This window comes from Eulemur rufifrons, chromosome 8 (assembly GCF_041146395.1).
Source record: "Eulemur rufifrons isolate Redbay chromosome 8, OSU_ERuf_1, whole genome shotgun sequence".
In the NCBI taxonomy this organism is placed as follows: domain Eukaryota; kingdom Metazoa; phylum Chordata; class Mammalia; order Primates; family Lemuridae; genus Eulemur; species Eulemur rufifrons.
The window spans coordinates 21759692-21778538 of record NC_090990.1 but is presented as its reverse complement, the minus strand read 5'-3'; the positions used below and the strand labels follow the sequence as shown (position 1 = coordinate 21778538).

Below are 18847 nucleotides of genomic sequence, written 5' to 3'. Positions count from 1 at the left end.
TAGGATTATGAAAATTAAATTATTTAATACACATCGAGTGCTTAGAACAACAGCGCCTGGCACATAGTGTGTCCTCAGTAAAGGTTAGCTGTGAACATTACCTCCTAGGCCCTTTGTTGTGTAGGGAGACTTGCTGCTTCACTTCCAACAGCTCTAGCTTCAGTTATTAATAAATTCTTTGATATTTTCCAACTGCCAAGCAGGGAAACCCAGTCACAAGGGATCAGGGAATGCTGTGAACTGAGCCCAGAAGGCCGCGGGACGCCAGAGGTTAAAGTACAGTAGGCCCCCTGAATCCGTGATTTCAACCAACCTGGGACTGAAAATACTTGGGGGGAAAAGATTGCATCTGCACTTAACAATTTTTTCCCCTAAACAATACAGTATAACAACTATTTACATAGCATTCCCAATGGATTAGCTAGTGTAAGTTTATATATAGAGATGATTTAAAGTATACAGGAGGATACGCATAGGTTAAATGCACATACTATACCATTTTATAACAGGGACTTGAGCATCCGCAGATTTCAGTATCCTGGGGTGTGGGGGTGTGTCCTGGAACCAACCAATCCCCCACGGATACCGAGGCAGGACTGTACTGGCCTGGAGTCCGCAGCGGATTCTCCGGACCGCCTTGGGCAGATACCCCAGTTCCAGGCCGCAGCTGCCCCATCTGTAAGATAAAATAAGGAGGTTGAGCTACATTTCTTAACTTTCCCTTCTCCCTTGTCGCCAGTTCCAGAGTCGTTTTCTTGTCTGGCAGAAATCCAGTTACACCTGACTGCAGTGGAGATGGGCATCCTGATTGTGGACTGGCCGGGGGAAGGACCCGACCGAGGACGCCGCCTTCCAGTCCACACCGGCCCGAGCCGAGCCGTGACTCCGCCGAAGCTTTCCGGCGACTCCCCGCCCGCGGACCCTCGCCCGGAGCGAGCCTTGACTTCCCCGGATTCACTCCCTGTTGCCCCCAACCCCACCCCGGCACGCAAGGGAGGCTGCGGAGAGCAAACTGCACCGGGGCTGTGTGCGACTGTCCCGGGTTTCCTGCAGAAACCGATTGGCAAGAGACCGGGGGGGGGGGGGCGGGGGGGGGTCCACGCAGCCAGCAGGAACAGGCGCCCTGCCCCCTCCGCCCCCGCCCCTGTGAAAGAGGGCTATAAAATTGCGGAAGAGAGATTAGAGGCAGGGGATGGGTGGGGCGGTGAATCAGTACATTCCTTCCTCCCCCTGGCTCCTCCTCCTGGGTTATCACTCTGGCAGGGCTGGGTCTTCTCATGGCCTTCTCCTGACCAGTCCACTGGCAGGGTCCAGACATGGGGGGGGGGACCTCCCATGTTCATCTAAACCTTGTAGAGCCTGGATCGCTTATTTTGCAGCTCATGACCCCATTTGGTATAGGGCTGGGGAATTTTGGTTGTTACTTCCAACTGAGTCCTTTCCATAAGAATACTTCTTAGGCCTGTGTGTGCATTCGTTAGTAGCTCCTGTTTATTGAGCAAACCTTGCAATGTAGGTATACTTTATTTAGTGTTAAAAGCAAGGAATCTGAAAGCTCAGACAGGCTGTGAAACCCCAAGGTCACACAATGGCAGAGCCGGGAATAATCTCTGCTCTATTGATTCCATACATTTCCCACCACACCCTAATGCTTCCTTTACTTCAGGTCATTGAAAGGCAAGACTTATTTGTTAGGGGCTAGTGAAGTAACATTCATGGACCACTTTCCACTGTACCAGCTACTTTAAATATACTGTCTTTAATCCTTGTATTTTTCACAACAACACCGTGAGATAGATGTGATTGCTATCCTCATATTACGGATGAGGAAACTTTAGAGGTCAGGAATTTAAGGGGCAGACCTGGGATTCCCTTACAGTCATATTGCAAAGCCTATGCTCTTTCTAAAACCACAATTAATGTCTGTATGGTTCTTGACAGTTTACAAAGCACTTTCAGGCTCTTCATCTCAAGGCTGTCACCCCATTTCATAGATGAGGGTAAAAGTTCATTTGTGAAGTAAAGACATCTGTCCAAAGTTACAAAGCTAGTAGTAAGTAGCAGAGCCTGTAATTTTGAAATTAACTCTACAGAGCTGGTAGTAACAAAGCTCATTCCATCTATTCATTCCATAGTGCCAAGTACCATTTTAATAATTATAATATTAGCTAACATTTACTGAACACTTAACATGGACTCAATACATGATTTATGTGACTAACTCCTTTAGTGTTCAAAAAACCTTATGAGGTAAGTAACGTTACCTTTTCCATTTTACAGATAGGGAAGTTGAGACTTAGGGAGATGAAGTAACTTCCTAAGGTTACACAGCAATTAAATGGCAATGGGAGGATGCCGGATGAAACAATGTAGAGTCCCAGTGTGGGAACCAAGCACCTGCATTGTGTCCCAATCTCTGTGTGAAACCATTTTTCCAAGGGCCTTAGTTTCTCTGCCACACTATTATTACTTCTTTGACTAAGCCCTGTGTGTGGCAGGCCCACATAGCTCCTGCTATCACGGAGCTAACGCTCTATAAAACCAGCCAAGAGTAGCTCCAGCTTTGCCTCACAGGGGCATTGAGAGGATTAATAAGCTGATGGCACTTGGACTGCTTCAGCAAAGGCACTGGATAAACTCAGGGCACTTATGTGTGAAGCTCACTGCCAGGGATGCTTCATGCTGTAATAAGATGTCTGCAGCCCAGTTCCTGATCTGTTTGAGGTGTGGAGGGAGTAAAATCCTGTTACAGTCTTTCTTGGGAAACCATTTGGATGAAAGGTAAGTTACAGTATCTCTCTGCTGTCCTGGGGGTCAAGGAAGGTGGTGGTGATATCATGGTCTTGGGCCTTTCCCTCTCTTAGGCAGGTGTTTTCCCAACATCTCAGAAAGGTTTCTAGCTTACTCGAGGGACACCAGTTATTGACGGAAGTCAAAAACTGACATGATTATTTGGGCTTCAGAGGCAGACAAACCTGGGCTGAATCCTGCTTCTGTCGTTTCATCTCTCTGAGCCTCCATTCCCTTTTAATATGGGGTAATAATGCCTTCCTTATAGGGTCATTTTGAAGCATAAACCTGATAATATACTTAAAAACATCTCGCTCAGGACTTAGAATAGAGTAGCTGCTTAACAATGGTAAGTATTACTGGAACCATTATTTTTACCCTTATGTTGTTATCATATTATTTACTGATATTTTAGGGCCAGGCTGAGAGCTAGGTGAAGGGAAGTCATTCTTTTTTTCAAACTATCTACTAGATTGCCTCAAATAGATCAGTCTAAGCAGGGGAGAATCTGAAAATAAGCATTTACACTATAATAAGTGCTATGGTATGGGGATTGCATAAGGTGTTTTGAGACTTTAGTGGAAGAATCAATAATGAGGAGATGCAGCAACAGTTTTGTAGAGGAGGTAGGTCTGTTTGGAGGCCCTGCTTTGAAGTGGAAAATGCTGCTTGCTGGAGGCAGGCAGAATGCAAGTGGCAGCCAAGCCTTTGCTCCTCACCCAAGGGCCTTAATTCTGCTCTGCAGCCCCTCTTGCTCCTCAAGGCCTCTAGACTCCCACACAGCCCTGCCAGCCAGCCTTGCCCTTGAATACCCCCTCCTGGGCCACCTGCTGGTGGTGAACCTCCTGGGTTCTGTGCTGTGGCTTGATGAGGCTGAGTCATTAGACCTTTCTTTTTACTGCTAAGCTCTAATGGAAGCCTTCTGGTCAGGAGCGATGCCCCAGGTCTAACCTCGTGGAGAAGGTTTAATGATGACTGGCTACTGCTTCTCCCCACAGGGCCTGATGAACATGTGTGTGGTGGTACCTTTCTTTCTATATAGGTACTACTTCTGGACAGGTGAGACTTCCCAGGATGGACAGGGAGAACAGACCCTCCTCCCACTCCCAACTCTCAGGAGGGGGCCTTCCCTTTTCCTCCCCGGCCAGCCTCCGGTGCCTCTTTCTGGCTGCCATCTGGCAGTGGCCCAAACCAGCCTCCCAACTTACTGGTGACCACATTTTCCAAACCAAAACTCAGGACACATAATCTGGCAAAGAGTTTCTGGCCAGCCTGCAAATGCAAGAGGCAACCCTTTCCACTCGAGAATCTCCAGAGTAATCTGCGTCGTTAGAGGTGACATTAGGTTGGAAACCTTGAAATTCAGGGTCTCCTGTTTCTCATTTTCATACATTATTGATACGTAGTAACAGCCTCATGAGGTGGCTGATTATTATTTCCATTTAATAGTTGATAATACTTAGAGGAAATCACTTGCCCAAGATCTTACATTCTGAATTTTGATCAGGGAGGGTTCTTAGGTCTTTAGGGGTTTTGTGTACGTCTTGCAAGAGAATGGTGGGGAAGGCGCAGAAATACCTTTCACGAAGATGCACACGCCATTTATTTGGGGCTTCCAGGAAGGGCAGCAAAGAACTGAGCTGCCCGGGTTTCCACTCTGAGTTGGAAATCCCCGAGCACAGGACTCGGGAGCCGCCCCGTCCCATCAGGATCTGGCCCCAGGCCTCTGGGAGCAGGAAAAAGCCCTTTGACCTTGTGGGTCACTCGGCGGCCGCCGGCCCTTGCCCCGGCCCTTGCCCCGGCCCAGGTGCGAATGGGCGGGGCGCAGCGTGGGCGAGCGACTCCTGGGCCATGTCCTGCCCCGCCTCCCCGGTCACATGGACCCACCTTCCGTAGCCGGGAGTGCGCAGCGGAACGAACCCCGAGGAGGAGGAGCCTGGGAGGCGCCGAGGGCAGTGGGTCAGCGCCCCGCGGGCCAGGTGGGCGGGCCCAACCGCCCGCGAGCCGGCCGGCCAGCCAGTCAGCGAGCGCGGAGGGCGGGCCGGCGGCCCCGCGCGCCGCGCCCCGCAGCGCCCCCTGAGGGGCGGCGGCGGGAGCTGGTTCCGGCTGCGCGCGCAGCGGTGGTGGCGGCGGTGCGATCGGCTGGGCTGTAACCGTCGTCTGTCCCGGAGCGGCCGGAGCGGCAGCGGCGGCCGGGCACAGCGCGAGGCGACGCCACAGGGCAGCGGCGGCAGAGGCGGCAGCAGGAGACGCAGCGGCGGCCGCAGCAGCAGCAGCAAGACGGACTCGTGGACACGCGCCGTCGCCGCCGCCGCCGCCGGGCCGGGCCGGGTGTCGCGCGCCGAGGCTGGGGGGGAGTCGTCGCCGCCGCCGCCACCGCTACCGCCGCCGCCGCCGCCGCCGAGGTGACTGAGGAGAGAGGCGCCTTCCTCGCTCCCGCCGCCGCCGGACTTCAATGCCCAGTCCCCAGCTCGCCAGCGTGAGTGCGCCCCTCCAGGGCGGCCCCCGCGCCGGCGCCCGGGGCCTCCGGGAAGGGGAGGGCGGGAGGCGCCGCAGCCATTAGTGCAGGCCCGAGACACGTCCCCGGAAGGAGGGCCGGGCCGGGGGCGGGGGAGCGAGGGTGGGTGAGCAAGGGGGATGTGCGTGCGTGACGGCGAGAGTGTGAGTTTGTGAAGGGACGGTGTGAGTGGGGGGAGAGTGAGTGTGGGGGAGACTGTATCCGTGTGGGGGGAGTGAGTGTGTGTGAGAGTGCGAATGTCGGGGAGAAAGGGGGGCGGTATCGGTGTGAGGGGAGCGTGTGGGAATGAGTGGGTGAGTGGGCAGGATGTGAGTGCGCGGTGAGTGTGAGTAGGTGGGGGAGGAGAGTGTCTTGGAGGGAGAGAGTGATTGGGGGGGATATGAGCATGTGTTGGGGAGAAGGTGCGTGGCAGATGAGAGCGTGGCAAGACGTGCCCGCGTTTGTCCAGTGTGTGAGCAGGCATTCCGGAGGCCCTTCCCCTTGGTCTTTGTGTGTGGCAGTAGTGAACCCTGGTGTTTTGGGTTAGGGAGTTCTTTCCAGGAACATCTAGTCCCCCGATCCTCTGGTTGAAGTATGAGGAGAGGGTACAAGTCTCTTCGAGTGGCACTATGACCTTCTGATCTTCTGGCTCTGGTATTTTTTTCCACCCAGAAAGGATGTGGTGAGGTTTTTTTTGTTGTTCCATAAAATTCCCCCCCCATGTCATGACATCAATGTACATTTCCAGGTTCTTTAATGATATGGTTGCCATCCCATGTTAGTCTGGGAGTTCTGAGAGTTAACTAAAACAAGCTTGTCTGTTGCCCAGGATCCTACTCTCTTGCCTGTTGAGTATTCAGATGCATATATTTTTTTTTGGTAAAGTACTAGTTTTTCAGGTGAAAGGTATTTTATTGTTAGGTAAATTGAAGTAGTGTCTTTTAGGTTGTGACTTTTTTACCCTTCTGGAGAAAAGCTCTTAAGAAGTAATAATGATGTAATATATTGATGATGAAGAACCATAGGCTATTTTATTATGTCCTGGAATTTGTCAAGAACCGTCATATGAAGTGACTGGCAGTTCTAGTATCACTGTAGGCATTCAGCAAATGCTTGTCTGTTTGGAGTCACCAAACTGCAACCACTGCTGTCTTGTAATAAGGTACTTATTTGCTGCCGTGTTCTGTATTACAGAGTAGTTTCAGACAGGAAGTGAGTGAAGTTATGCCCTGTTAAGTGTGCAAAAGGAAATTAAGGATACAGAATGAACATTATCAGGGCTTCAGACTCACTTACCGGTGTACCTTTGCGTTGGTGAAGATAGAAGTTGTTTGCCGTATTCTGAGCCTAATATTTTCAAGTTTCATATTGAATGGACTAATTATTGTCATGGACTTTTCCCCTTCTTGTGTTATAGAAGTAGGGAGTCTTGATAGGGATTTTACACCTTGATGTAACCTTATAATGATGTCTTTTAGAAGTTGGGAGTCTCTCACTGTGATAAGCAAAAAGTAGGGTGGTCCTTTTGATAGTAGATGTAGTGGAATTACAGTCAAAGTCATTGATGTGTAATTAGAAGTCAGAGGTTATATTTGGTTGTTCTTTTTTTCAGTCACTAGTATGCTCTGCTTTCAGGAATAGTAAGTAGTATTTTTACTAGTAAGCAGGGAAGGGATTAATTAAGGCCTACTATGCTACAGGTGCTAAAAAGCATACTCATTTAATTCTCATAGCTACAATAAAGGTGGCAGGTATCCTCATTTGCATTCATTTGGCACATTTTGAGTTGTTTCTATTTGCCAGGCTGCAGTGATGAACTCCCATGGACTTACAGGGATGAGATGAAGAGATACAGAGACTCAAAAGGTTGACTTAGATAATAATTGGAGCTGGATTAAAAATCCAGGTCTATCTGACTCTAAAGTCCTCGATTTTTCTACTACACCTTACTACTCTCTCAATAGGTTGTCTCTTTTTGAGGTTTCTTATCCAGGAGGTGATCTAGCAGCTTGTACAGATGAGAGCAGTTGAGGTTACAGCAGAATACTGAATAGCTGGAGGCGAGGGGATCATTTAGGAGATACTTACTTGGGGCTCTTAGGGACCTAAGCTAGGCTTTTACGTGGGAGGAGATTCTGCCTTGAAACTCTCTTGGGGCCCCAGGGTGTGTGCTTTGAGACAGAGTTTTTATGAGGCACCTGGAATATGTCTGGGAGAGGGAAGTCTGATTAAAGAAATGCAACAGCCTTTTATGTTGTGTTTTTCTTTTTTGGGAGAAGGATAGAGTGTATTTATTGTGAGTTAACTAGAAGTTGTCACTTTGGAAGTTTCTCTCTTGAGCTGTGTGGGATACTTAAATCGGAAGATTATGAAGAGCAAGTGAGAAAATACATGTGAAAGCACTTTGTTAATTATAAATTGAGTTACAGATTCAAAGTATTACCACTAAGACTTTTCTCTTAAGGCAACAGTTTGTTATATTTAGTAGCTGGAAAAGGCTGGCATTTTAGAACACCTTTACAAATGAAAAATAGTTTAGAACTGTTGAACCGGGTATTTTCTGACTCAGAACAGCAAAAGTCAGACCACTCCCTCTGTGAGTCAGTCAAGTAATATTTAATTTGAACAAACCAAATTTATAGGCAGAAACCATTTATCAACATTCATTGAACTTTGGTGACACTGGGGAAAAGTAAATGTTTGAATGGTTTTTGCATATGATTTTTTTTAAAGTCTGAAAGCACCATGTATAGTTTACTAAAAAAAATTGCAAACAAGGTAAATTAGATTTATTTTCTTAAGAATTAACTTTTCATTTTGTCCTATAAATGTGGCGTTTCCTTATGCAGTAATTACAAAATACAGTATTGAGACGCAAAGTTGAAATTTAGTAGGGATGTATTTTACAGGGTTTGTACTTGTTTATTTTTGTAGTAATTTGGGGTTGGTAACAGTGAAGCCTCTAAAGTAAGTATTTACAAATAAGATACAGAGGAGCAGTATGTAAATTATTAGCTGTTGTTCTTGGAAGAGTAAAACTTAAGTTTGGTTGAAACTAAGGTTGACTTCTTCAGGTGCTATTCCATCAGTTGTACTACTTATTGGACAGAAGTTGGGGATCTTTAGAAATTTTTGAGTAACTGGAAATCAGAATCCATAGTTTTAGCATGGTCGACTTAATTATTTTTACTGAGTAGAGTAGTGGTAGAGATCTTATGGTCTTGGGATACTTGCAGAGTCTAACATTACACTTTAGGACTTTAGGTTTCAACATTCCCTTGAAAATCTTGGGCCAAATGACAAATCATCTCATTTAAAACTCAGTCCTGTAAATGGTATTCTTTTAACTTCATAGGTAAGGACATTGATTTATAACTTGATTGTTAAATCCCAGGTTTTAGAATCTAAGTTAAAGAGTGTCAGTAAATAGATAGCAGTAGATAAAATTTATTTTTTCTCTTGGTGCTTAAATTACTTAAATGTCTATCGAACAGTAGATGCTACCATTAATAATTATTTTGGGCAATGACAATTTGAGTCTGTTGATGTGTGGAATATTAGAAAAATCTCTTCTCCATTTTCACCTTCAGTACTATTTGTATGTATAGAGGTGTCTGGTAGCTTTCTCCAGTTACCCTTTGTTTCATTGAGTGAACGACATTTTCCAACTCCCTTGACTTCCTGGCAACTGTCTTAGGACTTGAAGCCTTGTAGGATTGCTTGGTGTAGCTGAAGTGGATATTGTACGAAAATCTTTTGCTACTTGGAGTGGTGGAGGTCTAGGCTGAATCAGAATTTGTCACTGCCCTAGCACCTCCATGGAAGAAGCTGCACAATACTGTAGGCTCTGTCCACTCTCCACAGTTCCCTATTGTGGGGTTACCAGGACTCAGGTAAGAAAATGACCACTCTCTCACACTCATAAGGTGATTTTCCCTGCACTGTTCGTTCAGTCAGAGTAGATTTACAGGGAACAAACATCTTTCCCAGAAAAATGACTGGAGGAGTTCACAGATTATACCAGTATTTTTTATGTGACTTGAATATAAATGTCTTTTGTTTGCCTACACTGATTTTCTTGCCCATAGGTTATGTTAACACGACATCCACTCCAGTTTAAGTGGCCTAGAAACTAAATTTCATCATTTGAATATAAATTTACATTGCACAATGTTGGCTTTTTAAACTGTAGAGCGTTTTAAGATTGGCTTTTTTTGGTGACTCTTTCTTTTCTAGTTGAACCTAGTTTGAAAAAATATTTTGAACATTAGAACAGTCTTTACCTTTAGAGAAGTGGTGTATTTAATTCCTTTCATAGTATTTTTGGGTTGAAATTTCATTCTTCTCAGAAAATGTTACTTCTTTTGGCATAAAATGCACACATGATATATTTGTTTTAGAAGATCAGATAAATTACTTTATTTTTATTTCTGCAGTGGTCAGATATGTTGGCTCTTAACTGATGTATTGTTTGACAAGAATTCAAATTCACGATCAGGTCTGTTTTCTTCCAGTTGTCCTTTAGTTTTAGTTAAAATTTGAGCATCCCCCTGTCACCAACTGTTTTACAGGAAACATTCGCTAGGTCGTACCACTACAGTAGTTGTAAATTGGATTTATGTACATAATTTTGATATATGTTGCTTTTAGTAGCAAAACAAATTGTTGTGTTTTCTACTTTCCATTATTGGTGAAAAGCCTTTCATGAGGGAACTGAGTGACTGGTTAGTGCAGAAGGATATGAGTCATCCGCAGGATTTGTCAGCAAATTGAGAAGGATATGATGTAGAAACAATAGATTCTAGTGACATTATTTTCATTCCACACATGTGGTTACAAACAAGTTTCCTTTTGGTGATTAGTTTAAATTATGCAGATAATTTGGGTCTTTCTGGGTGAAAAGCATTTTAAATGTAAGTCATAGACTATACCCTCAATTATTTTTCTAGTAAGTTGAGTGAGATCTTCAATTTGGAGGTCATCAATAAGTATCATCTGTGACTTGGATTTAATAAATTGAGAAAATTGTTTTGTTAAGTTTTTTTGATAATTATGGAGCTGCTCAGTAGATCAGAAGAGGCCCACCAATATGGCAGTATTTGCTTTCTCAGTGAGCAAAGAGTTGCTCACTGACTCCTAATCTGCTTTTAAATTCCTAAGAGCTTTTGTTACATTTGAATTGGCCTGAAATTCTCAGCATGGTCAAGACTTCCCCAGAGTTATCTATCCTAACCAAAGACTAAGCTCCTTTCTGAAGTCACACTACCATGGCCCTTCGCTGTTTCGACCAGTTTTCTGTCATGAAAGTTTTACCTTTCCTCAGAAGTCTTACTCCTACTCCATTCTCTTCACACTTTGTATCTTCAAAATGTGTAGCATTAATATGAAAACTTAATGCCAATCAAGTATTTTTCACCCACGTTGATTCTTCTAGGAGCTTGATCCTGGATAGTATTTGTGTGATGTGCGCAGAGAGCTCTGCAAATGCTTGTTCAAGGAGTGGATGTACTGTCTGTTAGTATCATTCAGAGGTGATATATTGTCCCTCATCTTAGTAAACATTTGGAGGAAGAGGACAAGAAAGATTGAATTTTGCATTCTTTAATTGGGAAGAGAAGGAAGGCGAATCCATGTTGAATTAAGCTAGTGAGTGAAGACTAACAACTCCTTGACATGGCATTATAGAGGCATTTCATCATTTTTATTTCCTGTTCATGTGTAACGTGAAACACACTTGGTTTTTAAAGATTGTGAATGTTACTGTGTTTTGTGAATATAAACATCATGCCATTATTGAACACTTAGTGGGTAGATGGTATATTTTAAAAGACCACCAGCAGCTTCAAATAGAATGGTTTGGATTTTTGTTTGTTTATCTTGTATTCATTCAGTACACAGAGGTGACTGTGAAGTATAATGTGATTTATAAAAAGCAAGTTTAGGAGAGGAAGTGAAGTGTAACTTCCCCGGTTATAGGGGAAACTTCAACCAAAATGCCTAACAGCAGAAAAATTTCTGGGGCTCAAACAAAAGAATTTATGCTGAGAAGATGTATTTTGGGATGTTTTAATTCGGTATCCTGTGCATAGAGAGCTTCCTATCCCCTTTTTGGGGGTGAATACTGGAACAGGACCTTTAAGTATGCTCAATACATTTGACAGAATGGGGAAATGAAAAAGTTAAGTTGACCTGTAACCTTCTAAGTTCTGAAATATGGCATATTTTAAATAATGCTAATAATAGCCTGGAAATTTTTGCTTTGCATGCTACTCCTGTGCTGTAGGTTATTTTGAAAGGTGATTCTAATAACCTTTCCCAAGTATCTATTTTGCAACCTCAGGGAACTTGCAGCTGTTACAGTCATTCTAACTGTCCTGATATAGCTCAGAAAACATTTCAAAGTGGTGTTGACAGGCTGAATCCAGGTGTCCTTTTGGATTTTTACTACTGAATTTGCTTTATTACAATTGAAGTTCAGAATCTCAAATACATTTCTTTATTGAAATTAACGATTCAGTGGGTTCTTGAGTTAATGTATATATAGTGATGTTGGAAACTAAGTTAAAATGATTAAGACTTAAATTGTTCTCCAGGAAAATTAGCCTTTTGAACTAAAGAAAGAAGGATGGAACAAAGAAAGAAAATAAATGTTAAGATTTAATTTTATGGGGAAACATCTGAATTGGAGGTAGTTCTTATTGTATGAGAAGGTTACCATTGTTAGGAAAAGAATGTCCTTAAACTTTGTAATAAAGAAGCTTGGGAGTTTAAATGCACATAAACTAAAAGTCTTTAAACATAAACCCCATAGAGAGGATAGCTTTGATACCTTTGCTTGCAAATAAAAGTATGGATGAATAAAATCACTTTAGTAGCGCTATTTAATGTAATTTTTAAAAGATTAACTGAAAACAGTTGAATGTTCAGTATTAGGATTGTGCTATTAAGATTTTTAATGTTATTACCAATGTTATTAAAAAACTTTTTAAGAAAAAGTGAAAATTGACTATAGTGCTGTTACCTTCATTTAACTTTTATTTATGAAAGGAAAAATAACATTTTTGGACAAGAGATTCATCTGGAGAATTGCTGATTTTTAGAGGAAATGAGTACAAAATTGAAAAGTAAATATTTTCAGGTGTGGCATGAAAATATTTAATTTTTGTCTTATAGTTATTCGTAGAGGTAGAAATTATTAGAAAAGGACATCTAATCACCAAGGTACACACAAATTTGAAAACCACTCCCTTTTCATTTGGGCGGGAACAGGGCCCTCGGGACTTCAGTAAATAACTGTCACTGTTCTCGGAAGCAGGTGTGATTGTTGGTTAATTGCTTTCTTTTCCCTTCTGAGGGGCAGGCCATGTATCTTCTGCTGGTTCTGAAATGTTAGGACATTTTCCCACCGTCAAGGTCATGATTTCTTTTTATAGAACTGATTATTGATTTCTGTACTGGAACTTGATTCTCAAGTTCCCTCCTGAAACAAGGAAGTGGAAAAGTGGGAATAACCAAGGGAGTAACTATGAAACTTTTTAACTGTAAAAATGCATCTTGCTATTTTTAGGTTATTTACTGATATTTTGGATCCTAATTTTTATAGAATTTAGTTGATACCTCTTCATTAACTTCTTAGGACTGTAGTCAGTGGGGGAGGGGACTAATACTAATTTAAATCTTGTAAGTTTCACGGAGCCAAATTATTCAATTTTAGTTTGATAAATGTAACCAAGGGATGAACAAAGATAGGTGGCACAGAGGGTGGAGGTGCTGTTTCTGCTGGGCTCTGGTGTGTTAGGAGTAGGTCATAAGAGATGAGTAAAATTTCAGTTTGAGACCAGTTACCTAGAAGATGAGTGTTTAGTAAAGGGAAGTTCTCTTTAGTTTACAAGTCTTCAGACACTTTTTTCCTCAAGTTGTCAAAATGCAGAAGATACAGTAATATTTTACAGAGGAATTTCCCTACTTTCTTTGATGATTGAAAAGATTTTATATTCTATTGTCTGAGTAGTCTCTGAATATTGTTAGGCTTCTACAAGTTTTTAAAGTTACTCAAGGCCTTGACTCTTTTTTTCACAAACCCCATATCCAGTCTGTGGACACATCCTTTTGGGTTCCACATCAAAGTATGTCTTGAAATTGACCCCTTCGTCTCTACTAGTATCTTAGTCCAAGCTACAAAGCTCTCTCCTGGATTATAGTTAACAGGCTCCTAACCAATCTCCCTGTTTCTACCCTTACCACTTCTATAATCGGTCTCCACATAGCTGCTAGAGTGATACTGTTTAAACCATAAGTTGTAACTGTTGAATGAAGCTTTCTGTTGGTTTCATTTGCAGTCATTGTTCTTTGAATAAAAGCCAAATTCTAGTAGTGGCCTATAAGGCTCTCTTATTTCTCTTGACTCTTTCTTCATTCCTTTGTCCTCTCTATTCCAGTAGCACTGGCTCCCTTGTTGTTCCTAACACACTTCGAGCATGTCCCTGCCTCGTAACCTTTGCTACAGCTAATACTTCTGCCTTAAATGCTCCCCAAGTATCTATTTGGCTCACATCCCCAGATCTTGGATAAAATGTCACTTTTTTCAATGAGGCCTTTTCTGATAGCCTTATTTAAAATTCGGATTCCCCCTCCCTTCTAGCATCGTCAGTTCTCCTACTTTGAATTTTTCTCCATAGCAGTGACATTTTCTGCCCATTAATGTGTTAAGATCCTGGCCTGGTATGATGGCTCACAACGGTAATCCTAGCACTCTTGGAGGCTGAGGCTGGAGGAACACTGGAGGTCAGGAGTTCGAGACCAGCCTGAAGAAGAGCAAGACCCCATCTCTACGAAAAATTAGCCAGGCGTGGTGGCATGTGCCTGTATTCCCAGCTACTCGGGAGGCTGAGGCAGGGGGATTGCCTGAGCCCAGGAGTTTGAGGTTGCAGTGAGCTCTAGCCAGGGGGGAAAACAAGACTCTGTCTCCAAAAAAAAAAAAAAGTGTTAATATTCGTCCTGACAGGGATCTTTGTTTTGTTTATTGCTGTTAAGAGTGTGTGACACATAGTACATGTCCATTAAATATTTGAATTAATAAAGAAACTTATTAAGGAAAATGCCTAGCTCTTCAAGAGGATAAATTCTTTCCTGTTGACAGATTAGGTGATTTGTACTTATTTTAAAGGGAAGTGCAGGTGTCTGTTGATGTGAAGTGAGAATTTGTTTTAGGAAAAAATTGTTGCAGGGTTTTAGTCCTACATATAGTATTATGCTTTCATGTTGCCTGATTGTAGAAACCAAACTGACTCAAATTTGCATGACTTCCTGTAGAATTTCTGGTAAGAAAGTAACACAGTAAATATATGCTTACTTGTTCCTCAGATCTTTGCTTTTAGATTTTGTTTTCCTTATATCTAGAATTCTTTTATTGTGCATTTATATCATATGCTGTTTTAATTTGGTGAATATTGGCATAGCCCATCAAATTAGAGGGTTTATTGTATCATTTAAGTTAGAAATATAGAGATGATTTCCTAGTGGAAAGCTTGATGGGAGTGGATTGATAGGATTTTTAAAAGAATGGCCAGTAAGATTGGGTTAAATTAAAGGGGGCTGCTTTTATAAAATTCCCTCCTATCTCTGAATTCACTTCTTTTATATTTGAATTTAGAATTACAGTGGCCAAGGCAGGACATGAATTTTACTCAGTTACTTAGTATCTTTAACAAAGAAGAAAACTCTGGAATTGCGTAGGTACAGACCTGCCTGGGACAGAGGATTAGCCCTCTAGAGGCTCTTTCTAATCCTATGATTATAGCACTGTTAAGAATTTAGTTATAAATCATCATAGGGTTCTTTATCACCCAGGAATTTTTAAAAAAGGTAATACTGTATGTACATGGAAGAAATTAAAACAGTTCAAAGGTATATGTTAGGATAAAGTAAATCATGCACCTGACCTCTAGCCTCCAGTTCTGTGCTCCCCACCCCACCTCACCTCCAGGAAACCACTATTACCTTTTATCTTTGTAACTTTCTGGATTGTCCCTGGGTATGAAAGTATAGACAGTATTCACAAATATCTCTAACCATACTGTTCATGCTGTCCTACACCTTGCTCTTTTCACTTACTAGTGTCTTTTAGCCATCTTTCCATATCACTTCATGTGGATCTGTTTTATTGTTTTTAACTTTGCATAGTTTTTCTATTTTAGGAATGTGCCATGATTAAATTTTGGAAATTGTATCGGTTCATGAAATTTTGGTTTTAGTTTCTCATCTAGGTAGATATTAGCAGTAGAGTATTATCGTTTATTTATGTATTTGTTTTTGAGAGATGGGATCTCACTATGTTGCCCAGGCTGGTCTCGAACTCCTGGCCTCAAGTGATCCTCCTGATTTGGCTGGGGCTACAGGCATGAGCCACTGTGCTGGGCCAGCACTAGAGTATTGACATCAGACAAACATTCTAACATCTTTCTTCAAAATTTAGAGTAGTCTCTGTTGTGTCATTGACTTAGTCTTATTGGCAATACACTGTCTCAGCTTGCTAGCTCTTTTTCTAACTGCCTCTCTTTGTTCTTTTCTTCCTTCTCTTTATCCTTTCTCTCCTCCCCCTTCTTAATTTAAAAGGATTTCCCTGTTCCACATCATCCTTTCTAATCCTTCAGTGAAGTTATAGTTTGGTAAAAATTGAAATGCTGGCCAGGTGCGGTGGCTCATGCCTATAATTCTAGTACTCTAGGAGGCCAAGGCAAGAGGCTAGCTTTGAGGTCAGGAGTCCGAGACCCTGTCTCTACTAAAAATAGAAAAAAACTCAGGAGGCTGAGGCAGAAGGATTGCTTGAGCCCAAGAGTTTGAGGTTACAGTGAGCTCTAGCCAGGGGGACAAGCAAGACTCTGTCTCAAAAAAAAAAAAAAAAAAAAATGCTGCCTAGGATATGAAACTGTCCCAAATCCAACATTTTAAAAGTTAGATTCTATAAAAGATGGAGAGAATATTTGGGTGCATATTTGAATTTGATCACTATGATATATCAATTAGCCTTTTTCATCACCTGGTAAATTAAAATAATCAATTTTTACTTACATTGATAGAGCAGACCTAATGCCAGAGACACAACTTTAGAAGAAAGTTTTCTTGTATGGTGTATATGTGCTTAATTTATACTAAAATATAGGGCTCAAAACTTTTGAGTACTTTCCAGCTGTGTTAGGTTGTTTACCTTTTTTTTTTTTTTTTTTTTTTTTATAAAGGCTGTTTGCATTCTTAAGTGTCACAGGAATTAACAGTAGTTTATCTGAATTGACAGGTGCAGGAATGTGGCTGTTGATGTGTAGTTGAACTCTTGGGGGAGGGGGAGGGAACAGAAGCTTGCTTTTATCATGTATCTGTTAACAGTGATAGAACATACTGTTTCTTTTGGCAGACGTTCTTTTACTGGGCTTCTCAGTATTAAGAATTGAAAACTTAATAATAATGAATTATCCTTATCCCTGGAAATGGTCCTTCTAAAATGAGATTGGAGGAGTGAGATGGGATAAAGATTGTTCTGTTTGCTGAGCAAGCAAACACTGGGGACTAGGTAGAAAACAATGCTAGAGCTGTAACCTTTAAGCCTGGCAATCACTACAATGTGGGTCTTTCAGTGCCTTTACTCAGCTGACACACATTTGCTGTGATAACATCATTGAACCAAAAGGATTCAAACAGGGTAGAATTTCCTTGTGTTTTCCTCTGCATTTCATGCAAACCATTGTTCTTTGAGTAGTTACTTTAATACCCCGCCCCCCATTATAAGGTCACAATTGCAGATGAACATCCAAGCAGATATTTGAAGAAAAGTTACACTTGTATGGAAAAGATTGTGACTTGGAAAATATGTGAGGTACCTCCAAAATTGAAGGAAAAAAAACAGGAAATTAGGAGACCTGGGTTCTTGTCCTTGATCTGCTACTAATTAGCAGTGTGGTCTTAGTTTAGTCATTTTTACCTCTTTGAACCCCAAACTTTTTTTTTTTTTAAAAAGGTCAGAGCAGTTACCTCTCTAAGTTTTCCCTAGCTCTAAAATTCTTTGACTGTACAAGGAGTACTCTGTGAAATGTCCTTGTGTAATCTCAGGTGGCTGTGTTTGGGGTTGCAGTTAGAATTATGAGTTAGGGATAGTGGTGGTGTGTATTTTTGCTTTTCTTAGTTTTGAGTGTACAAGTTTAGTATTTTTTCTGTTGCGGTATTTTTGAAGTTCTTAGAATGCCATTTTGAATTTCATATTCATCTTTAATATTTTAGGAATATTTTAGTTTTGTGTTTGTGTCCATGGTAATATAATCAAGTATGCAATTTACAAAATAAAATGCCCCAAGGATCATAAAAAAGACTTGAGGATAGATGAATAGTTTTGAAAGCTTATAAGTCCAGGTTCTTAGCTATATTTCAGTTTTTTCCTGAAAATGGTTCTATGGTGATTCTCTTTGATGCCTTTTTCTATCTGGTCACAATTACATTTTTAAGAGACTTCTAAATAAGCATTTATTGGTAACTTAGGAAAAAGGCAAGTGATAGAAGTTAGACCTTGTCCCTGTTTCCAAGGAAATTTATGATTACGTTGACATTCTCTGAGCCAGTTATAAAGATTACTCTGTTTCAAAGCAGCAGGCCTAAAATAATATTAAAAATTCTGCCATTTCTTTTTCTTGCTTTGTTTTTGGTAGGAATTAACATTTGGAGAGGAGAATGATGTGTGAATCAGTGACCTCCAGATGATTTTGTACTCTTGAGCAATGATGTGAGAAATAGTAAAAAGGTAAACTGGACTAGAAATGAGAGGATAGGATCAGTTGAATCAGTAGGCATTGTAGTACATTGGGAAAAACATGGAACTAACAGAAAACTTCAATTTGAATTTGGGCTCAACTCGTTGTGTGACCTTAGATATCTGTCACTTCACTTCTGATTCTCATTCCTCATATATAGTAACAATTACTCAGAATTGTGAGGAAAAGGAAATAATTTTTTGAAAGTGCTTTATGGGCTAGTATTATAATTGGGGGCCAATGTATATATTTTAGATAGAATTCTCAAAGTGGAATTTTGGTTAATATCCTCCACCTATTTACAGGCATACCTTATTTTAAGCAAACAGTATGTGTGAAGGACCTATCTTTACCTTTTAATCGTTTAAAAAGTATTTGAGTTAAAAGTAATCTTATTAGCACAGAAACTTCATTGATTCCAGTTTTGGGGGGGAAAAAAAAAGACATACTTTTGCATCTCTGATTTTTTAAAAATTCTTGATATATGGGTACTCCTTTATCCTATTCTTCATAGATGGTAATAATTTAGAATTGGTGACATTTCACATGGCTTTGGGCTTATAAAGAATGTGTTTTTGACTTCAGGCATTATAATAACTGTGCTGTTATTATATGAACCTCCAGTTCATTTTACTTATGCTTTTCTCCCCCAGGTTTTTCGTTGGAAGATACGTTGCACATTTATGGCGATTCTGAGCGTGAGGGCAGACTTCTGCCAGGCTCAGCACAGCGTTTTCGCTGACAAGTGAGCTTGGAGGTTCTATGT

At 41.5% G+C, this 18847-nt stretch overlaps 1 protein-coding gene across 2 annotated transcripts; it reads left to right on the top strand.

Annotated features, from left to right (window-relative positions):
- Positions 1-4938: 4938 nt before the first annotated feature.
- LOC138390556 (uncharacterized) lies at positions 4939-18838 on the top strand. Of its 2 annotated transcripts, XM_069479698.1 has the most exons (3): positions 4939-5269; positions 17980-18071; positions 18735-18838. In XM_069479698.1, the coding sequence occupies exon 3, from the start codon at positions 18765-18767 to the stop codon at positions 18828-18830; it is 66 nt and encodes a 21-aa protein (XP_069335799.1). In that variant the 5' UTR covers positions 4939-5269; positions 17980-18071; positions 18735-18764; the 3' UTR covers positions 18831-18838. The 2 variants fall into 2 exon arrangements, with proteins under 2 accessions (XP_069335799.1, XP_069335798.1); XM_069479697.1 differs by lacking the exon at positions 17980-18071.
- Positions 18839-18847: the final 9 nt, after the last annotated feature.